This window comes from Prionailurus bengalensis, chromosome D1 (assembly GCF_016509475.1).
Source record: "Prionailurus bengalensis isolate Pbe53 chromosome D1, Fcat_Pben_1.1_paternal_pri, whole genome shotgun sequence".
NCBI classification, from domain to species: domain Eukaryota; kingdom Metazoa; phylum Chordata; class Mammalia; order Carnivora; family Felidae; genus Prionailurus; species Prionailurus bengalensis.
Window position 1 is genome coordinate 76,448,736 of NC_057346.1, and position 14,438 is coordinate 76,463,173.

At 36.2% G+C, this 14,438-nt stretch overlaps 1 protein-coding gene across 1 annotated transcript in view; it reads left to right on the forward strand.

Moving 5' to 3' along the window:
- The window catches only part of PRMT3 (protein arginine methyltransferase 3), a 139,046-nt gene that overhangs the window by 23,363 nt on the left and 101,245 nt on the right, over nt 1–14,438 (forward strand). Inside the window, exon 9 of the mRNA XM_043580815.1 lies at nt 6,370–6,491. Coding sequence (XP_043436750.1) covers nt 6,370–6,491 — 122 coding nt within the window. The remainder of the gene's footprint in view (nt 1–6,369; nt 6,492–14,438) is intronic.

The following is a 14,438-nucleotide window of genomic DNA, read 5'->3' on the forward strand; positions in this document are numbered from 1 at the left end:
AATGTAAGAATGTCTGTAAGTTTTAATTTTTAATATTAGAAACAATGCATATAAAAATATAAAATATTTAAAATGTTTTAAATACATGTGAAAGTCCAGTAATAAGATAAAATCCTAACAGTGGACGTCCTGGGTCAAAAAAGTAATTTATTGAGTGCATGGGTGGTTCAGTCAATTAAGCATCTGACTCTTGATTTTGGCCCAGGTCATGATCTCACAGTCCTGAGGTTGAGCCCTGTGTCAGGCTCAGTGTGCAGTGGGGCCTGCTTGGGATTTTCTCTCTTCTTCTCTCTCTCTGCCCCTCCCCCACTTGTGTGGTCTCTCTCTCAAAATAAATAAATAAATTACTTTTTAAAAAAAGGTAATTTATACCTTGGATGGAGTTAGTGCTGCCAGCTTGTCTTTCCATAAACAGTATGCGAGTGCTGATATTCCCAGTCACCTTTGCCAAATATTATAGTATCAAATATATAAATTCCACACTGACCATTTAGTTTTAATTTTTTAATTTTGCAGATATCTTATTTCAGTGAAAGTTTCTGGAAACTTATCACTTACGATTGTGTTGTATATATTTTTCCATTTTTATTTTAGCCATATAATATTTCAAAATAATGTACCATAACCATACTCTAAGCATACATACTATCTATTACAATATTTTCTTGCTGATATGGTTAACACATTTTATTGGTAACATAAAATGTTTTCTTTTTGTTTGCAATGATACATAGTTTCTGTCTTAAAATTCTTAACTTTTTTGTATGTAAAAGTACTTACCTTAAAATATGTTGACTCTCTCAGGCCACATGTACAGGAAACAAATTGTCCCTATGAAAGCATCTGGGCCTTGTCCTTCTTGGAGGGGCACAGGATAGGAGACACAGTGGTAGCCTTTCAACAACTTTATTTCTTCAATAGAAATCAGGCTGTTTATAATAGATTTCCTCTCTTCTGGAGTCAGTTCTGTAAATTATATTTTCAAGACATAATGGATTGAAGGACTCCACTTACAGTAGTAAACAATATAGAAGATAAAACGCATAGGAACAAACTTAAATAACGTGTAGGACTTACATGAAAAAGAATTTTTTTTTTAAACCTGAAGAATATGATAGTGATTTAAACAAAGTGAAAATTTTACCATCTTCTTAAATAGGAAAACTCAAAATTATCCATTTTCCCTGTATCAACTTATAACTTTAGTTCAATCCCCATAAAAATACTAAGACTTTTTAAAAAGCCTAGATAAGTTGATTCTCTTGTTCTTATGAAAAAATAAATATACAAAATTTTCCAGAAACATTGTGAAAAAAATTTTGCAGCAAGCATGGACTAGAGAGTGGACCGACCTTTTTAGATACTAAAACATTCTGTAAAGCTTCTGTAATTACAATAGTTACTGGCACATGATTATATAAATTAATGGAGCAAAATAAAAATCCAAAAGTAGACCAAAGTATGTACAGAAATTTTACTTAATGTTCAAGATCCCTGTGCATTTGGGTTGCTACAACAAAAATACCATGAACTTAGTGACTTATAATTAAAAATTTTTAAATTGATTTTTCACAGTTAAAAGTCTGGGAAATCCAGAATCATGGCACTAACTGATTGTGGTGAAGGTTTGTGTTGTAGTTCACCATAGGCATAGACATGCCTTCCTCCTCCAGAGAGGAATCTTCTGGGCCCCTTTTATGAGGGTACTACTTCCTTTCACGAGGGCTTTGCCCTGATGACCTAATTACCTCCCCCAAATCCTCACTTCTAGGATGTGGAGAAATGGGAATCCTCTTGCGCTGTTGGTGGGAATGCAAACTAGTGCAACCGCTCTGGAAAACAGTGTGGAGATTCCTCAAAAAATTAAAAATAGATCTACCGTATGACCCAGCAATAGCACTGCTAGGAATTTACCCAGGGGATACAGGAGTACTGATGCATAGGGGCACTTGTACTTCAATGTGTATAGCAGCACTTTCAACAATAGCCAAATTGTGGAAAGAGCCTAAATTGTGGAAGAGCCTCCATCAACTGACGAATGGGTAAAGATGTGGTTTATATATACAATGGAATACTACTTGGCAATGAGAAAGAAGAAGGTCATGCCATTTGCAGCAATGTGGGTGGAATTGGAGGGTGTTATGCTAAAAGAAATAAGTCAGAGAAAGACAGATACCATGTGTTTATACTCATATGTGGATCTTGAGAAACTTAACAAGACCATGGGGGAAGGGAAGGGGAAAAAACAATAGTTACAGAGAGGGAAGGAGGCAAACCATAAGAGACTTTTAAATACAGAGAACAAACAGGGATGATGGGGGGTGGGGGAGAGGGGAAAGTGGGTGATGGGCATTGATGAGGGCAATTGTTAGGATGAGCACTGGGTGTTGTATGTCAGCCAATTTGACAATAAATTATATTTTTATAAAAACTGTCCCAGATATTGGGCTTACCAAAGACTTTATTTTTTTTTTTTAAGTTTATTTATTTTTGAGAGAGACATAGACAGAATGCGAGTGGGTTGGGACAGAGAGAGAGGGAGACGAATCTGAAACAGGCTCCAGGCTCTGAGCTGCCAGCACAGAACCCAACGCGGGGCCTGAACTCATGAGCTGCGAGATCATGACCTGACCCGAAGGCGGACGCTCAACCGACTGAGCCACCCAGGTGCCCCTGGGTTTACCAAGACTTTAAATCAAATATTATAAATATGTTGAAAGAACTGAAGGAACCATATCTAAGTAATTTTTTTAACCAAGCTACAATTACCATTGATAAACCTTATGTCACTATAGATTGGTTTACGAAGTGTAGGATTTTATAAATGAAATTATATAGTATGTTTTCTTTTTTATTCAGCGTAATTAAGATTAATCCATGTTATTACATGCATCAATAGTGTGTTTCTTTTTATTGCTGAGTAGCAGTTCATTGTATATACATCCAGCCTTGGCAATTCAGTTGGCCAACTTCAGCTTGTTATTGGCCAAATCTGACCATCCCTATCTGCTTATAGTATTGTTTATAGTCACTTTCATGCTACAAAGCAGAACTGAGTAGAGACTATATGGCCCAGAACACTGAAAATATGTTTTATTTGTCTCTTTACAGAAAAAGATTGTATGCCCTTGTGTACATACATAGTCATTTTTTAATCCATTCACTTGATGAAAATTTAATATTTTGTTTTAGTTTTTGGGTTTTAAAAATAAAGTTGTTAATGAACATTCATGTACAAAAAAAAAAGATCCTTCTAATACCATCCTCAAAACTAAATAAACTAAAAAAAAAGTATATTAATGAAACCATAAATGTACTAGAAGAGAATGTATGAGGATAAAATAGAATGAAATAGGAGAGAATATGGGGAAGGTCAGTCTAATTATAATCAAAATCCAGCAGGAAGCCATCAAAGAAATGATTAATGAGTTTCACTGTAAGTAAAGAATTTCTGCATAGCCAAAATCACTATAAGCAGAATCGAAACACAAAAATATATGCTGAGAGAAACCTTGCAGATTATATTATAGAGGTGTCATCTTCTTCACTTACAAAGAACTGTTATTTGATAAGAAAATTTTGATTCAAAATTTCATAAGAAAAAGACAGCTCACTGGAAAAATAAAGAATATAAGTAGACACTTTACATAAAAAGAACTACAGATGGCTCTACAACATAAGGAATGATGCTAAACCTCATGATAATGGAAATGCATGTTATAACTATGCTAGTGTATCATAATTTTGTACTTGCAAGATTGGCAAAAAGCCAAAAGTTTGATTATATGGTCCATAGGCTAGTCTCACCTGTAAGGATATCAACACTTAAACATTGCTGGTTAGGGCCCTCATGAGCAGAACTGCCCTATGGAAGGTAGTTTGGTCATGTCTGGCACAATTATAAATATGCATATTCTCTTTTGACACAGTATTTTCACTTCTAGAAATGTATTCTGTAGATTTACTCGTGTGAATAGGGTTAGATATAAAGCTATATTTACAGTAATGATTGTCATAGTAAAATTTCAAAACTACCTAAATAACTATCAGTAGAGAACTAAATCAATAGATTATGGTATAGCCATAATACAGAATCCTTTACAACCATACGAGAGAAAGAAGTTCTGTAAACTGATACGGAAAGATCCCTACATTACATTGCTAAACACAAAAAGCACTGTGTAGCAAGTGCAGTGGCATAATATGCTTCTGTTTATGTAAAAAAGGGACGGAAAAAATGTGTTACATCATCTTTACACGAAAATTCTCTTGAAGGATAAATAAGAAATACAGTTTTTGGTGTTAAACTATGTGGCCTATATTACCAAGCTGAAGAATAAAGTAATGTTGAACAGTTTGATAGATTTTTAATTCTAGTTCTGTTGTTCTTACAGTAGCTTCCCATTACTCAATAAAATCCAAAGGTTCTGTGTGATCCGGCCTCTGCTTAACCTTTACCTCACTATCGAGCAACCTTTTCTCACCCAGCTCAGCCACATTGGTCTTCTTGCTTTGCCTGGAATCTTGTGTTTTGCTGTTAATATCCTCCATTGCTTAGAAGAAACTCCTCCAGATCTCTACATGGCATATTCCTTTATTTCATTCAGTTCTCAGCCCACATATATCAGAGGTGTATTCACAGACCTATTTTAAATGCTTAAAGTATGTATCCCCTCTTCTCTGCTCTAACTTCTATTCCGGGGCTTGATTTTTCTTTATAACACTACTGGCTAACCTTATTTTGTGTTTATTTATTCATTGTCTGTAGCTCCATTAAGACAGAAACTTGGTCTTGTTTGTTGCTGTACCCCATCACTGTGATCATGATTGCACTTAGTGATGCTCAGCAAATATTTATAGGAGAATACTGAAATAATTTCATTTTTTTGAGATAAGTACATAGGAGTTTAGGCCATTGATATTGAAAGATTTAAGGCAGTGCAGATTGCAGTCATTTCACAGAAAATACTGTATCTCTGACTATTTTGCTTAATATGTTTCCTCAGTAATTTGTTTTTGTTTTTTACTTTGAATGGAGCAGGTTTCACTATACTATATTGGAAATAGCATGCAATTCTTGATTTGGAAATAATTGCTTTTTACCTGTCCCCAACATCATCTTAAACTTTGATTCTTTTTACCTTCACCATTGATAATGAGTATTATTTTTAAAAACATATTCTTAAATGGCTGAATTCTAGAAGCCAGTTTGTTTTTATTGTACCTGTATTATTTAAGTGAGTTGAATATTTAATTTTGGAAATGGAGGGGATATGGCAATATTCTACATCTAGGATTCTTTTATAAGCATTTTTTAGTTGTATTGGATGATGCTGTCCTGCTAAACTTAATTCTTGTCTCTCAAACTTGGAGAAATTTATTTCTGCTACAGTTTAGAACTACTAAGCCTAAATTAGAGCATGCATGCAATGGGGAAATTAAAAATAGAGAATATTATGGCGCACCTGGGTAGCTCAGTCGGTTAAGCAACCGACTTCAAGTCAGGTCATGATCTCACAGTTTGTGAGCGAGCCCCACGTTGGGCTGTGTGCTGACAGCTCAGAGCCTGGAGCCTGCTTCAGATTCTGTGTCTCATTCTCTCTCTGCCCCTCTCCCACTTGTGCTTTGTCTCTCTCTGTCTCTCAAAAATAAATAAATGTAAAAAAAAAGTTTGTAAAAAAAAATAGAGAATACTTCCCTGTTAAGTCTGTAGAAATTCTGTAGAAATTGCTTATTTTGTGTAAAACATCTCTTAATTTACATTGTTGCATCTGATTGTAGCAGAATATGGCCAGTATGGCCAAAAAGACTGTTAGGAATTTAAAACAAGTTGGGGTGCAAACAACTTGGTGTATGTACCTGGCCAGCTCAGTCGGTAAAGCATAGGACTCTTGATCTTGGGGTCATAAGTTCAAGCCCCATGCTGGGCATAGAGCTTATGTTTAAAAAAAGAAGAAGAAGAATTTAAAACAACTCATTGTAGTGATATCTTCAGCTTCTTCAAATAGAAATCACTACCATAATTGATCAGTAAAATTTTAAAATATTGTGATCAATGGGGGTGTCTGAGTGGCTCAGTCAGTTAAGCTTCGGCTCAGGTCATGATCTCACAGTTCACGAGTTCGAGCCCCTTGTTGGGCTCTTTGCTGACAGCTCAGAGCCTGAAGCCTGTTTTGGATTCTGTCTCCCTGGCCCTCTGCCCCTCTCCTGCTTGCTGTCTGTCTCTTTGTCTCTCAAAAATACATAAAAAACATTTTAAAATTTTCAAAAAAATATTGTGATCAATTACTTGGCAGAAACATCATAATATGTGATTAGAACTTAAAATATTAGACCTTTTCAATAATACCTGTTTTTTTATTTTACCAGGTAGTTTTGGATGTTGGTTGTGGAACTGGAATTCTCTCTATGTTTGCAGCTAAAGCTGGGGCAAAGAAGGTTCTTGGAGTTGATCAATCTGAAATACTTTACCAGGCAATGGATATCATAAGGTAGATGTATTTTGAGGCTTGATTTAAGATTATTTTTAAACATGATGATTAACAGGTCTTCTTGTCTTTAATAGCTGTCTAATGCAGACTCAAGACATTTGTCTTTTAGTAAAAATTCATTCCAAAATAATAGGATTTTAGGTTATATTGAGCCAGACATGTTTAAACTATGAATAATCTCTTCACAGTTCTCGTTGATGGGAATTACTTTTATATAATTTCCTGTCTTTCCAGTTATAGCTATAAATATGCCTATTATAATAATACAGAATTAGAGGGGTGCCTGGGTGGTTTGGTCCGTTGAGCGTCCAACTCTTGATATTGGCTCAGGTCATGATCCCAGGGTCATGGGATAGTGCTCCCCATTGAGCTCTGCACCTAGCGTGGAGCCTGCTTAAGATTCTCTCTCTTCCTCTGCCCATCTCCCCCATTTGTGCCCGCACATGATTTCTCTTCCTTTCTCTCTCTCTCTCAAATAAAAAAAAAAAAATTAAACCAAAACAATAATACAAAATTAGAAATTATTGACATAAGCGTAGTAATTGTTAGAAGACTCTACAAAACTGAATATTTCAGTTATGTTTCCTTTAGCAAATATCAATCAGACTAAAGATTAAGGGGTATCTTTTTTTTTTTTTTAATTTTTTTTAACGTTTATTTATTTTTGAGACAGAGACAGAGCATGAATGGGGGAGGGGCAGAGAGAGAGGGAGACACAGAATGGGAAGCAGGCTCCAGGCTCTGAGCGGTCAGCCCAGAGCCCGACGCGGGGCTCGAATTCACGGACCGCGAGATCGTGACCTGAGCTGAAGTCGGACGTTTAACCGACTGAGCCACCCAGGCGCCCCGGGGGTATCTTTTTTTATAGCACTAACCGTTGTGCCTCAAAATTAAAATAAGTAGAGTATCTCCTACTTCTGAGGAGTTAGGTTAATCAATCAAGGATTGATTTTTATGACTGGCTTATGTCATAGTAAGAAGGCCTTTATTTGAACTACAGCTTGTAGAACTAGATATCTTTAGCTGTGTACTTAAAAGCACCTTACATTTGGAACTTAGGAGTAATTTTCAGAGTAAATCACTAATAGGAGCTTCTCAGTAATTCTCTTTTCCCCCCAGCTTTATTGAGATATAATTGACACATAGCATTGTATTAGTTTAAGATACACATTGTGTTGCATTGATATTTTTATGTATTAGTATGATTATCACCATAGCATTAGCTAACCCTTCAATTGCATCACATAATTACCATTTCTTTTTTTTCTTTTTTTTTTTGTGGTGAGAATATTTAAGAGCTAAGCTCTTAGCAACCTTCAAGTATATAAATACAATATTATTAACTCTAATCACCATGCATACATTTAATGCACAAGTTCTTAAGTGGTCCTCCCATTGATACTTATGTTCTGTTCTTAAAATTGATTAATGTTAATTCTTCCTTGTTAGCATAAAATATATATAAACATCTTAAGTATAATTGTTTAAGTTTTTAGATATTATTGCATAATGTAGAAGTATAGTTGGGGCGCCTGGGTGGCACAGTCGGTTAAGTGTCTGACTTCAGCCAGGTCACGATCTCGCGGTCGGTGAGTTCGAGCTCCGCATCAGGCTCTGGGCTCATGGCTCGGAGCCTGGAGCCTGTTTCCGATTCTGTGTCTCCCTCTCTCTCTGCCCCTCCCCCGTTCATGCTCTGTCTCTCTCTGTCCCAAAAATAAATAAAATAAAATAAAATAAAATAAAATAAAATAAAATAAAATAAAATAAAAAAAGAAGTATAGTGTTGTGGTTAAGAGTATAAGGTTTGAGTCAGGATTGGTTTGAATCTGTACTGTCTCACTTACCAGTTATAAGTGAGATATACATATAAATATCTCTTTGGCACATAATAGGTATTTGAAAGTTACCTACTATTATTATTATTAACCAGCGCCAAATTAATGTTAATGAAAAAATTACATTGATCTTGCTTAGATTTTTCATAGATCTAGGTTTGTGGTTATGATTTTCTTTTTTTTTTAAGTTCATTTATTTATTTTGAGAGAGAGAGGGAGAGAGAGAGCAGGGGTGGAGCAGAGAGAGAGGGAGAGGGAGAGGGATAATCCTAAACAGGCTCTGCACTGTCAGCACAGAGCCTGACATAGGGCTCCATCCCACAACCCTGGGATCATGACCTGAGCCGAAATCAAGAATTGGATGCCTAACCCACTGAACCACTCAGGCGCCTCTGTGGTTATGATTTTCATATTGGAGAATGTGCATATGTGTCGCAACTCTGTAATCTGGTAAAGTTTTTCCTAGTTCTTATGGTACCATACGGACATCTTCATCATTTTTGAGGTTCCATAAAGAGTACCTACACTTGCTTGTGCTTTGCCATACAAATATGAAAAACACTAAAGAAGATATTGTTTTAGAAGAATTATCAAACATTTATTGTGGATAGTAAGATTATGGTAAGATATTTCTTTTTTTTTTTTTTTTTTTTGAGAGAGGAAGTGCAAATGGGGGAGGGGGAAAGGGAGAGAGCATCTCAAGTAGGCTCTAGGCCTGGTGCAGAGCCCCACCCGGGGTTTGACCCCACAACTGTGAAATTATGACCTGAGCCGAAATCAAGAGTTGAATGTTCACCCGACTGAGCCACTCAGGCACCCTCGTAAGACATTTCTATTAGAAGCTTTATCTTATAAAAGATCATGTCCATTTACTTATCATTTTTAATTTCTATGAAGTGAGACTAGATGTGTTCTCATTTTAATTTCTTTATGGAAGAAAAAGAAAAGGATAGTAATAACACTCATTTTATTTTGTTTTGTTTTGTTTCATTTTATTTCACATAAAATTCCTACTGACTTTTTAGAAATATCTTTATATAGTGATTATATTCATATTCATTGTGTATAAAATTTAGTGCTGCTGTGTGTGGAACTTTTGCGTAAGAGCATTTATTGAAAATAACTTAGTACTCAATTTTAGGTGCTTCATTTTAACAATAAAAATTGCTAACGTTAATTTAGTACTCTCTATTGAATTTCTTTTGTGGTAGATATAATTACAATATATTATTATCCTTATTATAGAGATTAAGAAATTGAGGCACAGAGATTAAGTTACTCTCCTTATTTGTAGTGGAGCCAGGATTAGCTCCCAGGCAGCCTGACTCCATCTTCATTCTCACAGTCAATTTACTGTGCTGTATCTCCCTTTAACTACTTACAGGGCATGTGTTAGTTGCAGTCAATAGTTTGCTTTACTTAGAATCTGCAGAGTTTGAGGGATACCTGGGTACCTCAGTCAGTTAAGCATCCCACTCTTGATTTCAGCTCAGGTCATGATATGTCTCATGGTTCATGAGTTTGAGTCCCATGTCAGGCTCTGTGCTGACAGCATGGAGCCTACTTGGGATTCTCTCTCTCCCTCTCTGCCCCTCCCCCACTCATGTGTGCACTCGCTCTCTGTCAAAAAAATTTTTAAAAAGAATCTATAGAGTGTGAAAATCCAACCTTTTTGCTTTAGATTAGTTTTGTTTTGGATAAGCCAACATTATACCATTTCTTCAGAGATATTATCCATTGCCTGTTTTATATTGTGAAAAAGTTACTTCCATAGTGTCTATAAGCATCTCTCCCTTGTCTTCCATTTAAAAATTTGAAATTTATACTTGGGTGAAATAACTTCTGTTCTTCTGTTTGGGAATGTCTCTCTAAAAGGATATGCAGGAAACAGTTTACTGTTAATATTCCCACAATTTACTGGCTCATTATTCTACCAGTTGAAGAGGAGTATAGCATATTCCTCTCAGCATCTGTAATCACATGACTTGATTTCTGATTTTGGCTTTTTGATTAACTAGCTACTTGATAATGGGAAAAGTACTTAACTTCTTTAGTCTCTGGTTTCTTCATTTATAAAATGAGGTTGATGGTGATATCTATCTCCTAAGACTGTTATAAGGACTGAATCCATTTATGGTGCTTTGCAAAGTGTCTGGCATGTGCTGCTTATTAAATTTTAGCAGTGATTGTAATCATATTAGTTAGTAGTAATAGTGGTATATTTAGCTTGGCACCAGTGCCCCAAATAATATTTTATGTTTGTTGGTTATGTTTCTAAAATAATCATTTGGGGTGCCTAGCTGGTTCAGTCAGTGGAGCATGTGGCCCTTGATCTCAGGGTTGTAGGTTTGAGCCCCACATTGGGTGTAGAGATGCTTGAAAAAACAGAATCTAAAAACATAATAATAATATTATAATAATAAATAAAAATAATCATTTATTGTAGTTGTCCCCCCAAAATATGATAGCTCTCTTTTCTACATTTTTTCAGTTGCTCACAGTCTCTACTCTTCTGTGCCATAAAACTTCCAGATTTGGCCAGTTTTTTTTCTGCACTGACTCTCTTTCCTTGAAATCTACTCTCAACTTCTCTTATATTTGTCTGTGTTGTATATTGAGGCTTTCTGGAACTATCATCAGTCAGTGAAAACAGCTCTTCCATTTAGCAGGCTGTGAGTTGTCTTTGGCTCTTCTGAGGCTTCTTTGTCAGAAATGTGTACACAGCAGAATTTCTATAAAACTCTGTAAGCTTACATCTATAAAAAAGTACTTTAAATTCTAAAAGAGAGACACTTTTATTTATTTATTTATTTTTCCAATATATGAAATTTATTGTCAAATTGGTTTCCATACAACACCCAGTGCTCATCCCAAAAGGTGCCCTCCTCAATACCCATCACCCACCCTCCCCTCCCACCCCCATCAACCCTCAGTTTGCTCTCAGTTTTTAAGAGTCAGAGAGACACTTGTAAATGCATTTTTCGTTACTTTTAAATATACTTAGTTTACAGTCCTTGAATTGTGTTCAAAATGATAAAATAATTTGTATCTCTCTTTTTTTTTTAATTTAAAAGAGAGACCTCATGTTTTTTTTTATTTATTTTTTTTTTTTATTTTTTTAAAATTTTTTTTTTTCAAAGTTTATTTATTTTTGGGGGGACAGAGAGAGACAGAGCATGAACGGGGGAGGGGCAGAGAGAGAGGGAGACACAGAATCGGAAACAGGCTCCAGGCTCCGAGCCGTCAGCCCAGAGCCTGACGCGGGGCTCGAACTCACGGACCGCGAGATCGTGACCTGGCTGAAGTCGGACGCTTAACCGACTGCGCCACCCAGGCGCCCCAAGAGACCTCATGTTTTAAAGAAATGAGTTTAGAATGGAGTAAATATTGATTTTAATGTAAACTGACATACATATTAGGGCTTATATGTAATATATAGATATATGTATATATTAGGGCTTAAGGTTAGGCTTGCAGTTTTGAGGTTGCAGACTTGAATAAAATCAAATATAGGTTTTCAGAGCTGTTACATTACAGGGGCAAATAGAACTCAAAGTGATACATGGAGGGAATGAGAAATTGTTTCTTATCTGTACTGTCATGCTTGAAACTCTGCAGTGAATGATCATTTTAGAAACAAACTTACCTAAGGATAGGAAAGCTATTCAGTGGCAGACAGTCGTATGCTGTGTTCGCCCTCAGGAAGCAGGGGTAGCTTCTGGTAATACTTTTACCATTACTCTGGCTGCCTTTGGCTTCTCATTGCCTCAGCCATGGAATAGCTCATTATTCAGATGCTGAATGTTATTGCAGAGGAGCTTTCATGAGAAGGCTGATCCATCGTACAGCTGCAGTGCAATACTTTCAATCTCACTGTGACATTAAAGATGCAATCTTTTATATTGCCTGTATCTAGAATACTGTTAGAAATGAAACATTAAGAAAAGCCTAGAGAATAATTGATCTGTTGTCATGTTTATGTAAGTGTCCTCTAGATTCTAGGATGGGAGCTATATCTTCTCAATCCTTTTATCCCTAACACCTAGCAAAATGTCTGAATCACAGTAGATGCTTAGTACAGGTCTTTGAGAAGAACAAATTTAACATAATGATTTTGAAGATAGTGGTGACCCCACTATGTCAGATTTGGAACAAGATCACAAAATGTACCAGGAAAAATTCTTGAAGTAAGGGATGTTCCTTCATATTTTGTTTCTAAATTTGATGGAAATAACATAGAAGAGTAAGTTAAAGCTGAAGAGAACTTTGAACTGCTGATGAGGCTGAAATGGTGAAAAACATTTGCTGCTAAAAAAAAACCAGAATTCTACTAAAGGTAGTGAACGTGATCAAGACACTTTACAAGGAAACTAAATTCATTTCTTCTCCCACCCCACTAAACCCTTCATTTCCTGTCCACTCAGTGCTCCTGGCTTGGGATCTCACAACTACCCGCTAGTTCAGTGGTTCACTGGAAGAACAAAGCTTAATATAAAGTTGTATCCACAGCTAAGATTTGTTACAGCAAAAGCCACAGTCCAGGGACAGCAAGAAAAAGATATCTATCAGTTATAAGTCATGTACAGGCTCCCAGGTAATCCTTTCTTTGCAAGAGTCACACAAAATGTACTTTTCTCTCTGGATGCAAAACTCAAAGACACATGTGAGATGTCTCTACCCAAGGAATTTTGCTTGAGTCTTAGAGTCCGTAGTTCTCAAAAAGAGCTGATCATATGAGCACCTGCTATGTGACCCGCCATGGTGTACATGCATGTCAGACACCAGGTGCCCATCAGGAACATTCATGTTTGTTTTAAACATGCTGTCATCCTTGTTTAGCTTGGTCCGTGGCTTTGCGCATATAGAATAGTATCATTACCCAGTAACTATGTGAATGTTCAGTTGTTTTGTTAGAGTCTGGCCAAGAATTACTGCTATGGTTACAGAGATAAGTAAGAACTAAGGGAATAGACCTGCATTGACTCTTTTCTCACACGTAAAAATTGTAAACCTAGGATTCATACTTGACCTTTGCTTCTTTTTTACCCACATACCTATTGGAAAGAGTCCTGTTGATTAAGAATCCCCAATGTGTCTCGATCCGTCCCTTGTCTGCCATTGAGGTTCTTAAATCTGTCTTAATTCACATTTTTACTTTTCTCACCTAAATTAATACAGCTGCATGTAACTGGCTTGGTTATTTGTACTTCCTCTTTGCCTCCCAGCAGCTGTCATCCATTGTCTCCAGGACAGCCAGACTGATTTCCCTGCTCAATTCTCCTTCCCTTTAAGTAAAAAGGAAAGGGGCAGTGGGGGAAGGATGTATTTTGTGTTGGGAACACATAAGAGAGGATAAAAAAGAAACTAAGATTACCTGTGATCCTAGTATGAGAGATCACTATCGATATTTTGGTAAGGCTTTTTAAAGCCTTAGGTCACAGGAGATGAAATACGTAGAAATGGAAGCTTACCAGAGTATCAGCTCCTCAAGGTTAGACAGGAATTTTTCTCTGTTTTGTTCATTGATGTGTCCCAACCACCTGGAAGGGTAACATGACACATAATAGGTATTCAACTTAAATACTTATTTAATGAATGAATTCATAAATTCATGAACTTTCAAGACCCAGAACATTGAACATGAAAGCCAGGTAAATCATCATCAAACCTGAAAACCCATTGTCTCTGTTTGAATCCAGATGATTCTTTTCATCTTTTTTTTCCATCGTATTAGAAGTTGAGTTATTTCTCGTTTTAAACAATAAATGTTCTCAATGTTAGTAATTCCACAGCTGCACATCTGTAATCACAAATGATACATTCGGGAGGGATGCAATTCGTTGAGTAGCTTTATTTTGGCTTTGTGTCTGGGCCCTGAATTTGAAATGATCAGCCTCGTAGTGTTTATTTTTCATGAGATGTACTTAATCTGCCCTTTGTCTCATATGTTTGAGAATCCTTGTTTTTTTATTTGCATTTATGAATGGAGAATTAGGGTTTTTTTTAATAAAGGTAACTGGTATATGTTTTGTCTCTGATGGGATTGGAGGGGAAGCTCCCTTTCTTCCATTGATTTTTCAGGCTCTTGTTACTTCCACTTTGTATACCTCTT